Source organism: Gorilla gorilla, chromosome 20 (assembly GCF_029281585.2).
Source record: "Gorilla gorilla gorilla isolate KB3781 chromosome 20, NHGRI_mGorGor1-v2.1_pri, whole genome shotgun sequence".
Classification (NCBI taxonomy): domain Eukaryota; kingdom Metazoa; phylum Chordata; class Mammalia; order Primates; family Hominidae; genus Gorilla; species Gorilla gorilla.
In genome coordinates, this window is record NC_073244.2 from 9,959,477 (window position 1) to 9,977,860 (window position 18,384).

At 54.9% G+C, this 18,384-nt stretch overlaps 2 protein-coding genes across 16 annotated transcripts in view; one reads left to right on the forward strand and one right to left on the reverse strand.

The window, feature by feature from the left end:
• Positions 1-354: 354 nt before the first annotated feature.
• Positions 355-8,938, reverse strand: SIRT6 (sirtuin 6). 5 transcript variants are annotated; one of them, XM_055371273.2, is made up of 8 exons: positions 8,816-8,938; positions 7,108-7,235; positions 5,370-5,552; positions 3,324-3,383; positions 2,087-2,182; positions 1,925-2,005; positions 1,273-1,396; positions 355-1,191 (listed from the first exon to the last, which is right to left on the reverse strand). In XM_055371273.2, exons 1-8 carry the CDS (start codon positions 8,879-8,881, stop codon positions 862-864), a joined length of 1,068 nt encoding a protein of 355 aa, XP_055227248.1. In that variant the 5' UTR covers positions 8,882-8,938; the 3' UTR covers positions 355-861. The 5 variants fall into 5 exon arrangements, with proteins under 5 accessions (XP_055227248.1, XP_055227250.1, XP_055227255.1 ...); XM_055371281.2 differs by having other exon boundaries at positions 1,143-1,191; positions 1,273-1,356; positions 8,816-8,928; XM_055371275.2 differs by lacking the exon at positions 5,370-5,552 and having other exon boundaries at positions 8,816-8,935.
• Positions 8,939-8,965: 27 nt separating this feature from the next.
• ANKRD24 (ankyrin repeat domain 24) overlaps positions 8,966-18,384 on the forward strand; it is a 42,705-nt gene continuing 33,286 nt past the window's right edge. For 4 of the 11 annotated variants that reach the window (XM_055371228.1, XM_055371229.1, XM_055371232.1 and 1 more), the window contains exons 1-2: positions 8,966-9,087; positions 12,737-12,808. In XM_055371228.1, the coding sequence (XP_055227203.1) occupies positions 9,082-9,087; positions 12,737-12,808 (78 nt within the window). In that variant the 5' untranslated portion in view covers positions 8,966-9,081. Of the gene's footprint in view, positions 9,088-10,496; positions 10,639-10,672; positions 11,059-12,736; positions 12,809-18,384 lie in introns of those variants that run through there. The other 7 variants (XM_055371231.2, XM_055371220.2, XM_055371222.2 and 4 more) reach the window with 7 other exon arrangements.

An 18,384-nucleotide genomic window follows, 5' to 3' on the forward strand; every position in this document is an offset into this window, starting at 1 on the left:
CCAGGGGGGCGAGGACCTGCCACAAATAGGGAATTTAAACACTCACTGGGCACAGTGGCCCACGCCCGTTAAGTCCAGCACTTTGGGAGGCCGAGGTGGCCTGACTGCTTGAGCCCAGGAGTTTGAGACCAGCCTGGGTCACATAGTGAGACCCCCATCTCTACAAAAAATGCAAACAATTAGCTGGGTGTGGTGGCACACACCTATAATCCCAGCTACTCTGGAGGCTGAGGCAGGAGAATTGCTTGAACCTAGGAGGCAGAGGCTGCAGTGAGCTGAGATCACGCCACTGCATTCCAGCCTTGGTGACAGAGTGAGACTCTGGCTCAATAAAATAAAATAAACACACTGAGATGCAAGAAGGAAATTGTTTTTATTGCATTGAGGACTTTTCCAGAAGCCTGGTGCACCCACGTCTCCCTCCAGCCCCAAAGGCAGTGCAAGCCTCTACTGATCCCCCACTTCAAGGTGGGTCTCCCCTCCTGCAGGGCCCATGGAGGAGGGGTAGGGTGGGCTGTAGGGGGCCCAGAAGGGAGGCCCTGGGGACAGAGGGAGTTCACTCCTGTTTAAGCTGGAGACCAGGGAGGGCCCAGCCTCACCTCTGGACAACACAGCAAGTCAGAGGCTGGGGTGTGGCAGGGGCTCAGCTGTCACCTCTGGGGTGTGGCTTCTTCCCGGAACCGCACCAGAGGCCCCTGGAGCCCAGGGAGGGACCACGGAGGGCAGGTGTAACCCCTGGCCTGGAGCACAGCTCTCAGAGCCCTGAGGCTCCCAGGGACAGAAAAAGTAACAAAGTGAGACCACGAGAGAAAAAGAATCAACAGTTTCTACAAAAAGCCCCACCCTCCCCAAGCACCCTGGTCAGCTGGGGACCGCCTCAGCCTTCACCCTTTTGGGGGGTCTGTGAGGGGCAGGACTGGTGGGCCGCTCCCGTTTGGGGCTGGCGGGCTCTGAGCCGTTGTGCTGGGCGCAGGGCTCCTGCTTGGGGCCGGCGGGGATAGAGCCGTTGATCCGGGTGGGAGATTCCTCCTTGGGCTCCAGCTTGGGGGTGGGCGGGCGGGGCAGGGGTGGCAGCGCCCTCTCCAGCACACGGGGGCCATCCCAGGCGGGGATCTCCAGCCCCAGGTGCTTCATGAGCCGGGTCATGACCTCGTCAACGTAGCCATGGATGCGGAGGTCAGCATGGCGGTCCTGCCGGGGGGCGGGACGGGTCAGGCGTGGGGGGCAGAGGGTGCATGGTGGCCCTGGGCAGGGGTAGGCTCAGACACCTACGTGCTTGGTGGGCTGCAGGTTGACGATGACCAGGCGGCCTCCCCGGCGCTTGGTAGCCAGCGGCAGGTTCCCGCTGGGCCGGATCTGCAGCGACGTACCCAGCGTGATGGACAGGTCGGCGTTCCTGGGGCCGGGGAGGGTGGGCTGAGCCTGATGCCCTGCTCCTGCCAACATCCCGAGCCAGCCCTGGGGGCCGGTTCACACCTAGGCCATCTGTGCTCACCGGGGCGGTCAAGGCCAGCCCCACTCCCGAGTCAGCCTTTGGGATCCCACCCCGCCCTCCTCTGCTGTCCGTTGGCAGGGTCATTGATCTGGGCGGGCCCTTAGACACTTCCAGGGAGTATCACAGTGTGGTAAGAGCTTGGACACCTAGGGTGGGACCCTGGCTCGGTCACCTCCTGGCTGGGCAGCACTGGATAGAGGAGACACCTGGCGGAAGCCTTGGTTTCCTTGTGCAGCACCCACCCAGAGCCATGAGGTGACGAGTGTGTGTGAGTGCGTGTGTGCAGCCCCTGGCCTGGCCCACCTGCTCCAGGAAGCCTCCCCTTACTGCCTGTGAGCCTCAGCCACTGTCCCGTGCTGGAGCTGGCTGTGTTTCTGCTGTCGTCCCGCCCCGCCCCACCATGGGCTCCCTGGGGGTGGGGGGTCAGACCTGCTGGCCTCATCGGCGAGTGCCAGATCCCGGTCGGGCAGGGAGTCCTCCCAGTCTAGGATGGTGTCCCTCAGCTCTCCCCTGCAATGAGGAAGCTGAGGAGAGTCCGCAGGGGCCTCGTAGCCTCCCCTGGAGCCCAGGGCATGGGTGGGGGTGGCTCACCTGCAGGCTCGCAGCCCCCTTGCCTTAGCCACGGTGCAGAGCCGGCCCGTGGCCTTCAGGCCCATGGTGCCCACGACTGTGTCCCGGACGTACTGCCTGTGTCAGGGAGGAAGGGGGAGGATGGGACCAGGTGAGCTCCCATGGGTGACTCTCGCACTGTTTCTAGGGCGGCGTTCTCCCAGGGAGGTGGGGGATGGACAGGTGACCAGAACTAGCACCCAGCGACACGGAACAAGGAGCCTTTCACGAATAACGGGCTGGGATGCTGCTCGGTGCTCGGAGCACAGAAAACAAAGCAGGAAACTGTCCCAGACAGACGAAGGGGCTCGAGAGACAAGACCTAGCATGGGATCCTGGACCAGGAGAAACAGGAACAATTGGAGCATGGGGGCGACAGGCCGAGTCTGGATTCGGGATTAGAGAAGGCGATGTCCACTTTACTTTTCCTGACTTTAATCGTTATACTGGGCCGGGCGTGGTGGCTCACGCCTGTCATCCCAGCACTTTGGGAGGCTGAGGCAGGCAGATCACGAGGTCAGGAGTTCGACACCAGCCTGGCCAATATGGTGAAACCCCGTCTCTACTAAAAATACAAATATTAGCCGGGTGTGGTGGCGGGCGCCTGTAGTTGCAGCTACTCGGAAGGCTGAGGCAGAATAATTGCCTGAACCCGGGAGGCGGAGGTTGCAGTGAGCCAAGATTGCCCCACTGTACTCCAGCCTGGATGACAGAGCAGGACTGTCTCAAAAAAAAGGAGAAACACAGAGATAAGAAGGCCCCTGTGGCTGTAGGTCCAGGACCACCAAGGGTGGCTGGCTGCCACCAGCAGCCAGGAAAAGGCAGGAAAAATCCTCCCCTGCAGGTTGCAGAGGGGCATGGCCCTGCAGACACCTGGATTTTGGACTTCTGGTCCCCAGAACTGTGAGATCACAAATTTCTATTGTTCTATGCTGCTCATCTGCGGCAGGTTGCTACAGCAGTGCCAGGACACGGATGTACCCCCCACACGAGGGAGGCACGGCCCCCCCAAATCCCTCCAGGAGGAAGACATGCCCCCCAAATCCCTCCAGGAGGGAGACATACTCCTTATATCCCCCCAAGAGGGAGACATGCTCCCAGATCCCCCCAGGAGGGCCACACCCCAGTCCCCCCATACCCTCTGGGTCTCTGGGACATCGGATTCGACCCCCAACCCCCTCTGGCAGAGCCCCCGCCCCTGCACCCAGGTGGCACTCACGTCTTACACTTGGCACATTCTTCCACAAACATGTTCCCGTGAAGCTCTGCCAGTTTGTCCCTGTGGGAAGAGAAGGAAGAGGCTTGATGGTGGGAAAGGCTCCCTGGATGCCCAGGCTTTGGGGCTGGTGCTAAGCCCCTCTCCTCCAGGAAGGCTTCCCGGACTCCTCTCCCACAACATTGATCAACTCCTTCTTTCTGGCTCTTCTAGCTCCTGGCTCCACCATTCATCTGCTGTGCATCTCTGGGCAAGTGGCCCAACCTCTCTGAGCCCAAGGAATCATTAACCCCCAAGGCTGAACCCACCTTAGATAACGGGAAGCCCTTTCCACTCACAAAATGCCCGTCCCCCTCCGCGAGCATATGGGAACCTCTTGACGTCACCAGGTCAGAAGCACAGGAATTCGAATTCCCAGTTTATAATGGAAGAAACCGAGACATTGAATGGCCCTGAAGCATGAGATCCAATCCCAGCTTTATTTTATTTATTTATTTATTTATTTATTTTGAGACAGAGTTTTGCACTTGTTGCCCAGGTTGGAGTGCAATGGTGCAATCTCAGCTCACCACAACCTCAATGGCACAATCTCGGCTCACCACAACCTCCGCCTCCGGGGTTCAAGTGATTCTCCTGCCTCAGCCTCCTGAGTAGCTGGGACTACAGGCGCCCGCCACCACGCCTGGCTAATTTTTTGTGTTTTTAGTAGAGACAGGGTTTCACCGTGTTAGCCAGGATGGTCTCGATCTCCTGAGCTTGTGATCCACCTGCCTCGGCCTCCCAAAGTGCCAGGATTACAGGCGTGAGCCACCGTGTCCAGCCTAATTTTTCTGTTTTTAGTAGAGACGGGGTTTTAACATGTGGCCAGGATGGTCTCGATCTCCTGACCTCGTGATCCGCCCGCCTTGGCCTCCCAAAGTGCTGAGATTCCAGGCATAAGTCACCACACCTGACCCTCCTTTGCTTTTTCTTTTTTTCAAGACAGAGTCTTGCTCTGTCGCCCAAGCTGGAGTGCAGTGGCACCATCTCGGCTCACTGCAACCTCTGCCTCCCAGGTTCAAGCGATTCTCCTGACTCAGCCTCCCAAGTAGCTGGGATTACAGGCGCCCACCACGCCCAGCTAATTTTTGTATTCTTAGTAGAGATGGGGTTTCAACATGTTGGCCAGGCTGGTCTCAAACTCTTGACCTCGTGATCCGCCTGCCTCGGCCTCCCAAAGTGCTGGGATTACAGATGTGAGCCACCATGCCCGGTCCCTCCTTTGCTTTTATAAGCAGAGAAAAATCTCTTCCTCACCCCTCACCCCTGGCTGCCAAGCTCCTCGTCTCAACAACTGACCTGGCTGTCATTGGTTGCCCCAGGGGTGAGACCTGGCAAAGAGGGGCAGGGGAGGGCCACACTTCTATCAGGAAATCAGCCTGCCCCAGAGCACAGGTTCACTTCCGTGTCAGACACGTTTAGTGTCAGATTAATAAAGATGGATATTAAAAACACAACAGGCCAGGCATGGTGGCTCACACCTGTAACCCCGGCACTTTGAGAGGCTGAGGCGGGCAGATCACCTGAGGTCAGGAGTTCAAGACCAGCCTGGCCGACATGGAGAAACCCCGTCTCTACTAAAAATACAAAATTAGCTGGGCGTGATGGTGCATGCCTGTAATCCCAGCTACTAGGGAGGCTGAGGCAGAAGAATCGCTTGAACCCAGGAGGCTGAGCCGAGATCACGCCATTGCACTCCAGCCTGGGCACCAAGAACGAAACTCAGTCTCAAAAACAACAACAACAACAACAAAAAAAAAACTGCAACTTCTAGACCCTGACAGCTCTCCTCCCCTTAGCCCCATCTCGAGGGAAATTCTGCCTCTGGCCCCAGCGGGGACAGCTCTGAGCCATGGGACTCAGAGATCTCCACACACTGGGCCAAGAAAGATCCAGAGAACTCAGGGCTAGAATCTTATAGAACCAGGAAAAGGGGACTTTCCCCCTAAAAATGCAAACACGGTTTGTGGGGCCCCAAGCGCTTTCGTGGGGGCGGGGTCAGGGTGTTACCTGGGGAAGCCTGAGCGCACATGGAGCCCGTCCACGTTCTGGCTGACCAGGAAGCGGAGGAGGCCCACGCGCTCCAGCTGCACCAGCGCCATGTGGGTCTGCGTGGGCCGCGCGCTCTCAAAGGTGGTGTCGAACTTGGGGGCCAGACCTCTCTCCTCCATGGTCCAGACTCCGTGGGGACCCCTGAAGTTGGCAGGCCAGGAGAGATGGATGGGGAGAGGGGAACAGAAAAAGAGACAGAGGGAGAATCAGAGAGGTATAGAGAGAAAGTTGGAGAGAGAGAAAATCAGGAGACAGAGAGAGACAGGGAGACAGAGAGAGGGAATCAGAAACAGAAATAGAGGGTGAGTTGCAAGAACAGGGAGAGGGGGATAGAACAAGACACAGACAGAGAGATAAAGAGTTAAAGACAAAGCAAGTCAGAGACAGAATTGGAGAGAGACAGAGAGAGGGAGAGGCAGAGAGAGAGAGATGAATTCACACGAAGGCAAAAATGACTTATTCTATTCAACCAACACTGCTGCTGCAATGAGCCCGACGATGCTCACATGGACCCAAGCCCTGCCCTCCAGAAGCCCTTGATCTTGGGGGAGACAGGTGGACACAGATCCTCTGGCCCCAAGAGTCAAGCCTGGACCAGAGGAGGTACCTGGGCCTGGGGGAGACAGGTGGACACAGATCCTCTGGCCCCAAGAGTCAAGCCTGGACCAGAGGAGGTACCTGGGCCTGGGGAAGCCCCGTGGAGGTGGGGTCCCTGGGGCACGTGGAAGGGCTTCCTGGAGGAGGCTAAGCAGTTTCTTGAAGGGTGAGAGGGAAGATCAGACAGAAGGGGTAAACAAAGGCCTGGGTGCTGGGAAGAGCCCATGAGTTTAGGAGAAAATGCAAGTGTTTTGGGGGCTGCAGCAGGAGCAGGAGGTGCTGAAGTTGGAGAGGTGATTCAGGGCTGGGCCAGGAAGGGCTTCAGCTTCCAGCACAAGGTATTCAGAACTCTACACTGCCTGGCAATGGGGAGCCACAGCAGGTTATGGAAGAGGAGAAGGAGGAGAAATTCACGCCTTGGCTTTTTTTTTTTTTTTTTTGAGATGGAGTCTGGCTCTGTTGTCCAGGCTGGAGTACAATGGCATGATCCTGGCTGACTGCAACCTCTGCCTCCCGGGTTCAAGCGATTCTCCCACCTTGGCCTTCCAAGTAGCTGGGATTACAGGTGCCTGCCACCACACCCGGCTATGCTTGCAAATATGAAAGACTACATTTCCCAGCAACCCTTGCAGCCAGGTGTGATCAGGTGACCATGTTCTGGCCAATGAGGTGAGTGGAATGCTGGTTGTGACAAGGGACACATCTTTTTGTTTTGTTTTTAGACGGAGCCTCAGTCTGTCGCCCAGGCTGGAGTGCAGTGGTGCGATCTCGGCTCACTGCCTCCACCTCCCAGGTTCAAGCAATTCTCCTGCCTCAGCCTCCCAAGTAGCTGGGACTACAGATGTGTGCCACCACAACTGGCTAATTTTTGTATTTTTAGTAGAGACAGGGATTCACCATATTGGCCAGGCTGGTCTGGAATTCTTGACCTTGTGATCCACTGTGCCCAGCCAAGGGACATATCTTAAAGGGAGTACCCAGGACACATCCAGGAGGAAAGCAGATGGATGGGTTCTCATTCCCAGATGTGTGTGGCTCGCAGGGAAGCCTCTGGCAGCCTGGTAGGCCTTGCCTTGACTTCCCCTGCACAATCACAGACCTGAAGTCGGGGATGCCAGAGGCAGTGCTGATGCCGGCACCTGTGTGGAACACCACATTGGAAGACTGCCAGACCAGCCTCGCCAGTTCCCACACCTTCCGCTCCAGCTCCTCCGGGGGGTCGAAGATCTGTGGGGGGAGAGAGCAGACGGAGGGGTCAAAACAGTTCCCCAAGTGGCAAGGCCACGCACGAGCCACAGACTGAGCTGTCCTTGTCTTGCCTGAGGGAGGAAAATGGATTGGAAAAGGCAGCTTGTCCTCATGCCCCTCCTCTGCCTACAACCTTCCATGCCTCCCACCTGCCTTGTCAAAGCCCTAGCCCTCCCCACGGCCCACCAGGCCCTGCACTACCTCCCCTGCCCCCTCCCTGCTCTCTTCTCCCTCTCCCTGCCTCACTCTGTTCCAGCCACACAGGTCTCCTCCTTGTTCCTCTATCACACCAGGCACAGTCCCGCCTCAGGGCCACACCCTTTAATGCTCTTCCCCCAGATACCCACATGGCTCCCACCCTCACCTCCTGTAACTTGTGGCTTAGATGTCACTTCAGTGACAGTGATGCCTCCCTTGGCCAACTGGTTTCCATGCAACCCCTAGTCAGTCTCCCTTACTAGAAGGAGGGGTTTTTAATCTGTGTTGCTCCTAGCTGTGGCCTTAGTACCTAGAAAGTGCCTGACCCACAGTAAGTGCTCCATAAATGTTGGTGGAATAAAGTGACTAACAGGCCGGGTATGGTGGCTCACACCTATAATCCCAGCACTTTGGGAAGCCAAGGTGGGTGGATCACTTGAGATCAAGAGTTCAAGAGCAGACTGGCCAACATGGTGAAACCCCGCCTCTACTAAAAATACAAAAATTAGCCAGGCATGGTGGCAGGCGCCTGTAGTCTCATCTACTCTACTCAGGAGGCTGAGGCAGGAGAATCGCTTGAACCTAGGAGGCGGAGGTTGCAGTGAGCCGAGATCGCGCCACTGCACTCCAGCCTGGGCGACAGAGAAACTCCATCTCAATAATAATAATAATAATAATAATAATAATAATAATAATAAAGTGACTAACAGCAGCAGTGAAGAGTGGGGCTTCTGGAGGGGCGCACACCATCGGCGCTCATTAAATGCATGAGTCAGAATGCATGGGCCAGCCTTATGGAATGGGGCCATCTTCACCTCGTTTGCAGAAAGTTTGGAGATGGAGACCCAGAAGGGAAGTGACTTCCCCAAAGTCCCACAGTGCGCGGAGGGGGCAGCCGATCCCTCCACTTCCTCTCTGAGTGGCTGGAGGGATCTTTCTGGCACATTCTGTCCAGGCCCCTCGCCAGGGCAAAACCCTTCCCCATCACCCTCAGGATAAAGTGCCAACTCCCCAGCCTGGGATTTGAGCCCCGTCCTGGCCCGGCTCTGGAAACCTCCCAGGCCTAATCGTTCTCCAGGTGTGTTTATTCCCACCTCCCTGCCTTTGCGCCTGTCGTCCCCTCCTCCTGGAACTACATCCCCTCTCTCCCCGATCAGCCCCGACAGGGTGACCACAGAGTTGGGCGTGTTCGCGTCCCCTGGCGCGCAGGGGCGTCACTTCCCTCCCCTTCCTCACTGGGAAGTCCCTCCCATTGTCTAGCCTCAGTGCCCCCTGATATTCCCACAATGCCCCCCTGCCATCCGGCCGCTCCCAGCCCGCGGCCCTGGGGCGCGATGCTCGGGACCCTCGGACGCGCTCACCTCCGGGAGGCCGCACTTGCCCTTGTCCGCGTACGGCGACAGCCCCGCCGCGTAATTCACCGACATCCTCGACTGCCCCACGGGAACAATAAAGTTTCCCTTGTTGAGGCCGCTTCCGCCGGAAGCGGGGCGGGGCGGGGCGGGGAAGAAGGAGGAACCGCGTTCCAGTCCTGCGCACCCGGCCTCCCACGGCAAGGCGCATGCGCTTCTTGCTGACGCCGCAGGCGACATGTTAACTGCTGTCAGAAGGAAGCCTGCCTCTTTGCATGCAGGTGTTTGCGGGGCTTGGGAAGGGGCTGCCGATGACCCGGGCGGGAAATTGGGGCGGCCGCCTACGTGAGAGTTCTCCAGTCACCTCTAAAATGAGGGACACAGGCTATCCATGTCCCCACAACCCCTTTTACGGATTAGTAAATTCCATAAGGACAGAGCCGGACAGCAGGGACCCCAGCCTAAGGGTTTTGAATGCCACTCAGAGTTATCTGAATATCTCATGTGTGTGTGTGTGTGTGTGTGTGTGTGACGGAGCCTCGTTCTGTTGCCCAGGCTGGAGTGCAGTGGCGCAGTCTCGGTTCACTGCAACCTCCGCCTCTTGGGTTCAAGCGATTCTCCTGCCTCAGCCTCCCTAGTAGCTGGGATTACAGGCGCCCGCCACCACACCCAGCAAATTTTTGTATTTTTTAGTAGAGACGGGGTTTCTCCATGTTGGTCAGGCTGGTCCCGAACTCCTGACCTCAGGTGATCCGCCCGCCTCGGCCTCCCAAAGTGCTGGGATTACAGGCGTGAGCCACTGCGTCCGGCCAAGTTATCTGAGTATCATCCAACTGGAGGTTCTGCATTCTGCAGGACAGGTCCTGCTCAAGGTCAATGGGGCTGGTGGCCTGGAGGACTCATTTAAGAATCATGTGTTGAGTACCTACTTTGTACTGGGCACACTGGAGAGCAAAGGTGGTACCATCTATGCCCTGGTGGCTGGGGGTGGACACAAACATGTGACCAGGTAATGGTGACATGGTGTGGTTGGGGTGCAATGGGTGATGCAGAGGGCACAGGGCAGTGAGGGGGCTCACAGGAGGCACCTGACCCAGGCTGGGGGCATCCGGGAGGGCTTCCTGGAGGAGGGGATGTTGCAGCAAAGATCTAAAGAGTGCGTGAGCCGGGCGCAGTGGCTCACACCTGTAATCCCAGCACTTTGGGAGGCCGAGGCGGGTGGATCACCTGAGATTGGGAGTTCGAGACCACCCTGACCAACATGGAGAAACCCCGTCTCTACTAAAAATACAAAATTAGCTGGGTGTGGTGGCCTGTAATCGCAGCTGCTCGGGAGGCTGAGGCAGGAGAATTGCTTGAACCCAGGAGGCGGAGATTGCGGTGAGCCGGAGATCGCGCCATTGCACTCCAGCCTGGGCAACAAGCATGAAACTCCGTCTCAAAAATAAATAAATAAAGAGTGCATGAGTCAGGTAGAGCCGGTTGGGGTGACATGAAGTACAGAAAGAATGTTCCTGGTGGGGGGAACAGCAAGTGCAAAGGCTGAGAAGAGAGGAAGAGCATGGCTCCTTCCAGAAACTGAAATCAGTCCAGTGATGATAGGGAAGATCGTGGGTGTCTTCCCGCCAGAGCCAGTTGGCCAACAGGCAGTCCGCTGCCAGCCTGTCTCCTCCCTCGGCTCATCCCCGGCCTCCTGGGGCGGCCGCCTGCTCAGAGCCGATCAGGTGTCAGAGTGGAGCGGCTGGAGCTGCTCGTGGCCCAGCTGGGAGTGGGTAACCGGAGCCGGCAGTGGGCACTGTGGCCGCGAGCTCGGGGCACTGGAGCTGCAGGAGGTAGGGGAGGAAGGAGGTGGGAGAGGCCCAGGATGGAGGATCCCCTTATGGCCCCAGGCCCCTGAGCCCTTGTATGTGGGAGAAAGAAGCCGTGCTGAGTCCCAGCCAGGCTGCGGAGCTACCCAGGTACCCTGACACACACATGCACTCGTTCACCCACGCACTTCCCACTTGCCGGCCTGTGCCCTGCCTAGCTTCCTCCAAGGCGGGTGCTCGACATCCCACCCGGCCATCAGGCCCTTCTTATTTACCATCACCTCTTCCAGCAAGCAGCACCCTAAATTTAGCAGGCGTTTCTCCCTCCCCCAAGCCCACGGATTGTCTTCTCCCAAGCAGCCTGTGAACTCCTCTGTTGGGTGTCTTATTATCCCCTGCTTTGGGTGTGATTGAATCCTCCAGTCAGAGGTAGAAGAAAAAAGGGTAGGTAGTGAGTGAATGGGCACTGGTGGAGGGGTAAATGAATGGATGGGTGGGTGGATGGATGGGGGGCGAATAGATGGATTGGTGGTTTGGTAGATGGGTGAATGGGTAGATGTATGGATGGATGGGTGGATGGATGAATGGGTGGGTGATTGGGCGAATGAATGGAGGGATGGATAAGTGGATGGATGGATGGATGGATGGATCCATGGATGGACTGGTGGGTGGGTGGAGGGATGCACTGGTGGATGGTTGGGTGGATGGATGGATTGGTGGTTGGGTGGATGGATGGAGGGATGGATAAGTGGATGGATGAGTGGATGGGTGGGTGGGTGGATGGGTGGATGGGTGTGTGATTGGGTGGGCAGATGGATGGATGGATGGATGCTTGGGCGGATGGATGGATGGGTGGTTGGGTGGATGGATGAAGGGATGGATAAGTGGATGGATGGGTGGATGAGTGGATGGATGAATGGTGGGAGTTGGTAGGTGTTTGGGTGGGTGGATGGATGTGTGGGTGGATGGATGTGTGGGTGAAATCTGATTAAAGGGTGATGAAGAACCATGAGAACATGAATTGGGTGGGTGGGTTTGTGGGTGGTGGCCAGTGGGTGGTTATACAGTGCTTAGGTGGGAGGATGGATGTCCAGGTGAGTGCATAGGTGGTAAATGCGTGGAAGGGTGGCTTGGAGAATTCACGAGTAGATAGGTGGACAGGTAGAGGCCATCCCAACCCCTACTCCCTGGTAAGAGGCAAATACAGATTCTCCATCACATAAATCCCTTTCACACATAGGGCCTCACAGTCACACCCCTCAAAAAACACACCCCCTCGAGATAGGGCTGCCTGACCTCCGTGCCTGCACATGCGGAACGTAGAACAGGCCCAGGTGGACAGAAGTGCATGTGTGCACACGCCCCACACTCAACGTCACACACATGCATGCAGCCATTGCCCCAGACCTCCACCCACTATGGGTGAATTGCTGTCACATGGAGGTTCCCTCTGACTATGTAGCAAACATGCCTCTGTGCTGAGAGCCGTCAGCCCTGGCTTCAGTCCCCAGGGAGCCCCTGACTGTTGAAAAGGACAGAATCAGCCCAGACCCTTCCAGCCCATGGAGCCAGGGGCGAGGCAGAGGAAGAGACCCAGCCAGGGTAGGCGGGAACCCAATTTGGGGAGTTAGATCTCTGCTTGGGAACAAGAGGCGAAGCTGATAAGAGCAAGGGATTTTGGAACTGGGCTTTGAAGGATGAGTAGGAGTTCAGAGAAGAAAAAAGAAACCATTCTAGGCAGAAATAACTGCACAGGTAAAAGTTAGGAGACCAGAAAAGGCTTGATCTGTTTGGACAACAGGAAATACCAGTGAGATGCATTTATTAAGCCCCTCATGTTTGGCCAGGCTCTATGTAGGGAACATACTGAAAACTGACCATGAGTTGGTCAAGAAAGGATCATTTCTGTCACTGTATAGATGAGGGAAGTAAAACAGAGAAGGCAAGTAACCTGCCAAAGGACACACAGCAGGTAGGAGATAGAGCAGGTCTGTGTCTTGCTCTAGGGGCCAGGACTGGTCAGGAAGGAGGAAGTGGTCCTTTTGAGGAGGGCGAGGCAACGGACCCTGCCGCCCATCAGGACTGGTGTCCCTCACCTTACCCCCACCCTTGCCCTCCTCAGGTGGCCTGGGGAGAGGAGAAACACAGGGCACCAACTATGAAGACTCTCAGGGCGCGATTTAAGAAGACAGAGGTGAGTGTGAGGCCCTAGATGCCCGACACACCCCTGCAACTTCAGCCTTCTGTCTCCTGGGGCTTGGCTGAAGGTCCACCCTTTCATTCCCGTACCCACCTCTTCTCCTTTCCTCTCTGCTGCCCCCTAGCGTCATGACCTCCCCACTGCTCCCCGTACAAGCTTTCCAGCCCAGGCCTTTACCCAGGCCCTAGTCCGCTCTGCATGGAATTCCTTCTCGCCGCATTGCCACCAATCAGACCCTCCTCATTCCTCACAATTTGGCCCCAGTACCACCTCCCCGTCCAATCTCCGCTCTCCCCGGCCACAGTGACCCCTTGCTTTTCCAAGGACCCACTTTCCCGAGGATCCTGATCTTTTGCTTTGGTGTGTGTGTACTCAGCACATATTTATATAGCAGGCGCTGTTCCAGGCACAGGGGAATCAGCCAGGGAATAGGGCAGGCAAAAATCCTTGCCCTCGTGGAGCCGACCGCTGAGTACGGGAGATGAACACGAAACAAGATAAATAAGTGACAATGTGTATTTTGTGTCGCAAAGACAGACAAAGCAGGAAAAGGGAATTGAAGCATTCAGGGCAGGGGAGGTGGCTGCAGTTTTAAAGAGGGTGGCCAGGGAAGGCTTCCCAGAGGAGGTGGTATTAGAGCAAAGATTAGAAAGAGAAGGGGAGGGCTGGGTGTGGTGGCTCACACCTGTAATCCCAGCATTTTGGGAGGCCAAGGCAGGCAGATCACTTGAGGTCAGGAGTTCAAGACGAGCCTGGCCAACATGGTGAAACGTTGTCTCTACTAAAAATACAAAAATTAGCTGGGCACGGTGGCGGGCACCTGTAATCCCAGCTACTTGGGAGGCTGAGGCAGGAGAATTGCTTGAACCTGGGAGGTGGAGGTTGCAGTGAGCTGAGATTGTGCCATTGCACTCCAGCCCGGGCAACAGAGTGAGACTCCATCTCAAAAAAGAAAAAAAAAAAAAGAAAAGAAAAAGAAAGGGAAGGGGAGTGGGGGAGAGAGTTTGCAGGAATTGCATTCCAAGTGGCTGGAACAGCCAGTGCAAAGGCCCTGAGGTAGATCCAGCTGTCTTCTCTTGCATCCGTGTCTTTGGCTATGAACTCCTAGAAAGACATGCTTCTTCCTCCATCGTCCCCACTTCTTCTCAGCCCCCTCCAGTCCCTGTGGCGGCCAATTCAGGGCACAGATGGGGAGGATGAAAGGGAGGGCTCATCTCCAGGGACAGGCAATCAGCCTTCCTGAGCACCTCTTTGTGCCTGGCCTGGGTGGGCAAGCTTGACTTGGAGCCTTTAGTTTTTGTATCGTGGGATACAACATCCTCATCTGGTGTGGCCTGGAGAAATCAGGGAGTCTGCCTGGAGGAGGTGGCGCTGGAGCAGAGCCTGGAAGAATAGGGAGGATTTAGAGAAGTGAAGGCAGGCATGTGAGGAGCGGGGCACGGACCTGTGTGGGTAAAGATTTGGAGGCTGGACCAGGTCTGCTTGATTCACAGGCATAACAGGCAGATTCTCTTGGCAGGAGCAGAGAGTGCGAGTGAGTGGGAGCTCAGGATCTTTGAAAGCCATTTTTGAAAAGCCAAAAAGAGAGGCCTGTGGAACAAGTCTGGATTTCATTTTTTATTTTATTTTATTTTATTTTTGAGATGGAGTTGCCCTCTTGTCACCCAGGCTGGAGTGCCGTGGCTTGATCTCGGCTCACTGCAACCTCCACCTCCCGGGTTCAAGTAATTTTCTTGCCTCAGCCTCCCGAGTAGCTGGGATTACAGGCATGCACTACCATGCCCGGCTAATTTTGTATTTTTAGTAGAGGCAGGACTTCACCATGTTGGCCAGGCCGGTCTTGAACTCCTGACCTCAGGTCATCCACCCGCCTTGGCCTCCCAAAATGCTGGGATTACAGGCATGAGCCACCACACTTGGTCCATTTTTTTTTTTTTTTTTTTTTTGAGACAGAGTCTCTTTCTGTCACCCAGGCTGGAGTGCAGTGGTGCTATCTCAACCGACTGCAGCCTCCAACTCCTGGGCTCAAACAATCCTCCTGCCTCAGCCTCCCAAAGTGCAGAGACTATAGGCGTGCACCACCACGCTGGGCTAATTTTTATTTTTTGTACAGATGGGGTCTAGCTGTGTTGCCCAGGCTGGTCTTAAACTCCTGGCCTCAAGCTATCCTTCTAACTCCCACCCAGAGTGATGGGATTACAGGCGTGAGCCACTGCGCCCAGCCAAGCCTGGGATAGAATCAGGTGGCTCTGAGTTCAAATCCTTCCTCTGTCCCTGGTGTCCTGGGTGACTCTGGGGATGTCCTGCCCCCTCTGTGGCTTCCTTCAGTTGTTTGGGCTCATTTGATTTGATTTGATTTCATTTATTTTTGAGACAGAGTCTCACTCTGTTGCTGAGGCTGGAATGCAGTGGCACGATCTCTGCTCACTGCAACCTCTGCCTCCTGGGTTCAAGCAATTCTCCTGCCTCAGCCTTCCAAATAGCTGGGACTACAGGCGCCTGCCACTATGGCTGGCTAAATATTTTGTATTTTTAGTAGAGACAGGGTTTCACTATGTTGGTCAGGTTGGTCTCGAGCTTCCGACCTCAGGTGATTTGCCCGCCTCGGCCTCCCAAAGTGCTGGAATTACAGGCGTGAGCCACTGCACCCCGCCCATTTTATTTTGTTTTTAAACTATTTATTAATTATCATGTTCCCATTCATTTCATTATTCATTTTTATTTTATTTAAAACATTTTAATTTAATATCATTGGATTCACTTTATTTTTTTTAATTTTTCTTTCTTCCTTTTTTTTTTTTTTTGAAGAAGTCTCACTCTGTTGCTCAGGCTGGAGTGCAGTGTTGTGATCTTGGCTCACTGCAAGCTCCACTTCCTGGGTTCAAGCTATTCTTTTCTTATGCCGCAGCCTCCCAAGTAGGTGGGACTACAGGCGCGCACTACCACGCCCAGCAATTCTTTCTGTATTTTTAGTAGAGATGGGTTTCACCATGTTGGCCAGGCTGGTCTCAAACTCCTGACTTCAAGTGATCCACCCACCTTGGCCTTCCAAAGGGTTGCCATTACAGGCGTGAGCCACCATGCCCGGCCCTAAGTATTTTTTTTTAAGAGATGGGGTCTCACTATGTTGTCCAGGCTGGTCTCAAACTCCTGGGCTCAAGAGATCCTCCCACCTCAGCCTCCCAAGTAGCTGGGACTACAGATGTGCAGTACTGTGCCCGGCTTATTTATTTTCATTTTTGTTGATTTTTGAGCACTATAAATAATATAAGATGTGCTTTGCAGGTGTCAGCTCATTTAATCCTCAGCACCATGTTATGAGGCAGGAGCTTTTATTATCTTCATTTTATAGATGAGGGAGGGAAGCCCAGAGAGGTTAAGACACCTGCTCAAGGTCACACAGCTAGGAAGTGAGACACAAGCCTTCCCCCAGGGCTGCGTTACTATGAACATGATTGGCCTGGAGGTGGGAGGGGAGTGCATTGATTGAAAAGAGAATGGGTGGAGACAGACAGCGGGAGAGAAAGAGGTGAAAAACGGTCCATTAACTGCCTACAAAATGTGGCATTGGGTGAGCTTCATTCACTGTGGAGTGATCCTAAAATTTTTCTTCCCACGTGGAATCAATTCCTCGATTATAGTTGACCCTTGAACAATTACAGCCCACCCTCCTGCAGTCAAAAATCCATGTATAGGCCTGGCGTGGTGGCTCACATCTGTAATCCCAGCACTTTGGAAGGCCGAGGTGGGTGGGTCACGAGGTCAGGAGATCGAGGCCATCCTCGTTAACACAGTGAAACCCCGTCTCTACTGAAAATACAAAAAATCAGCCAGGCGTGGTGGCGGGCGCCTGTAGTCCCAGCTACTCGGGAGGCTGAGGCATGAACCTGGGAGGTGGAGCTTGCAGTGAGCCGAGATGGCGCCACTGCACTCCAGCCTGGGCAACAGAGCGAGACTCCGTCTCAAAAAAAAAAAAAAAAAAAAAAAAAAATTCTGGCTTGGCATGGTGGCTCACGTCTGTAATCCCAGCACTTTGAGAGGCAGAGGCGGGCAGATCACCTGAGGTCAGGAGTTCGAGACCAGCCTGGCCAACATGGTGAAACCCCCTCTCTACTAAAGATGCAAAAATTAGCCAGGCAGCTGGGCATGGTGGTGGGCACCTGTAGTCCCAGCTACTCAGGAGGCTGAGGAAGGAGAATCTCTTGAACCCAGGAGGCAGAAGTTGCAGTGAGCCGAGATCACGCCATTGCACGATTGCCCAGCCTGGGCGACAGAGCGAGACTCCGTCTCAAAAAACAAACAAAAAATCCATGTGTAAGTGGACCTGGGCATTCAAACCCATATTTTTCAGGGATCAACTCCTGAATGCTTTTTTTCCCCAAGCATTCCTCAGAAGTAGTAGCCACTGGTAAACCAAGCCATATGATTCCTTAATTTCCAAAGCATAGTTATATTTAATATTTAAATCAATCTTTCAAGAAGTGTGGGCGGCTAAAAAAGAGATGCCTCATTCGAGATGTGGGTGTGTTTTGATATGTTTGCAATGGGAGGGGTCGGGACAAAGTCAAAATTGGATGGGGACAGGATAGGTGTTAAAACCTCAGACGGGTGTGAGGGCCTCTGAGAGTGTCTGGAGCTGGAGGGGCCTGAGGTTAGCCCATAGCCTGGGCTGGAACTGTTGCAGCAGATGGGAGGCCTGGCTGTTGCTGGGAAGCTGCAGGGCCTCCATCCTCACCTCCCAGAGCACCTTGCCATCCATCCCTCCACCTGCCCTTCTCCAGTTTCGCAGCAGGCAGCCGGAGTCAAGTTCAGCTTTTGTTCAGCAGCCCCGAGGGAAGAAAGCAAACACCCATGACTGCAGGGGCCAGGCCCCCTCCTGTCACTGGGACCTTGTGTTCCGTGTCTTCTAGCCACTGCTACCCCTCTCCTCCTCTCCTTAGGGCATTCTCCGTGCCTTTCCTGGTCTCTAACACCGCCTTTTTCTTATTTATGTATTTACTTTTATTTTATTTTATTTCTTTTATTTTTATTTTTATTTATTTATTTTTTTTGGGACAGAGTCTCGCTGTGTTGCCAGGCTGGAGTGCAATGGCATGATCTCGGCTTACTGCAAGCTCCGCCTCCCGGGTTCAAGAGATTATCCTCTCTCAGCCTCCCGAGTAGCTGGGATTACAGGCGCACGCCACCACACCTGGCTAATTTTTGTGTTTTTAGTAGAGACGGGGTTTCATCATGTTGGCCAGGTTGGTCTCGAACTCCTGACCTCAGATGATCCGTCTGCCTCGGCCTCCCAAAGTGCTGGGATTACAGACGTGAACCACCGTCCCCAGCCTATTTATTTATTTATTTTGAGACAGAGTCTTGCTCTGTTGCCCAGGCTGGAGTGCAGTGGTGTGATCTTGGCTCACTGCAACCTCCGCCTCCCGGGTTCAAGGGATTCTCCTGCCTCAGCCTCCCGAGTAGCTGAGATTACAGGTGCCTACCACCACATCTAGCTAATTTTTTTTTATATATATATTTTTAATAGAGATGGGTTTTGCCATGTTGGCCAGGCTGGTCTCAAACTACTG

What these genes read in the sequence shown, in the direction of transcription:
- SIRT6 (XM_055371273.2), bottom strand. Translation starts at nt 8,881, where the DNA reads ATGTCGGTGAATTACGCGGCGGGGCTGTCGCCGTACGCGGACAAGGGC. An exon ending in GCAAGTGCGGCCTCCCGGAG is followed by an intron (nt 7,236 to 8,815) that starts GTGAGCGCGTCC and finishes CTCCCCCCACAG; the next exon opens with ATCTTCGACCCCCCGGAGGA. An exon ending in ACCTGCAGCCCACCAAGCAC is followed by an intron (nt 1,192 to 1,272) that starts GTAGGTGTCTGA and finishes GCCCCCCGGCAG; the next exon opens with GACCGCCATGCTGACCTCCG.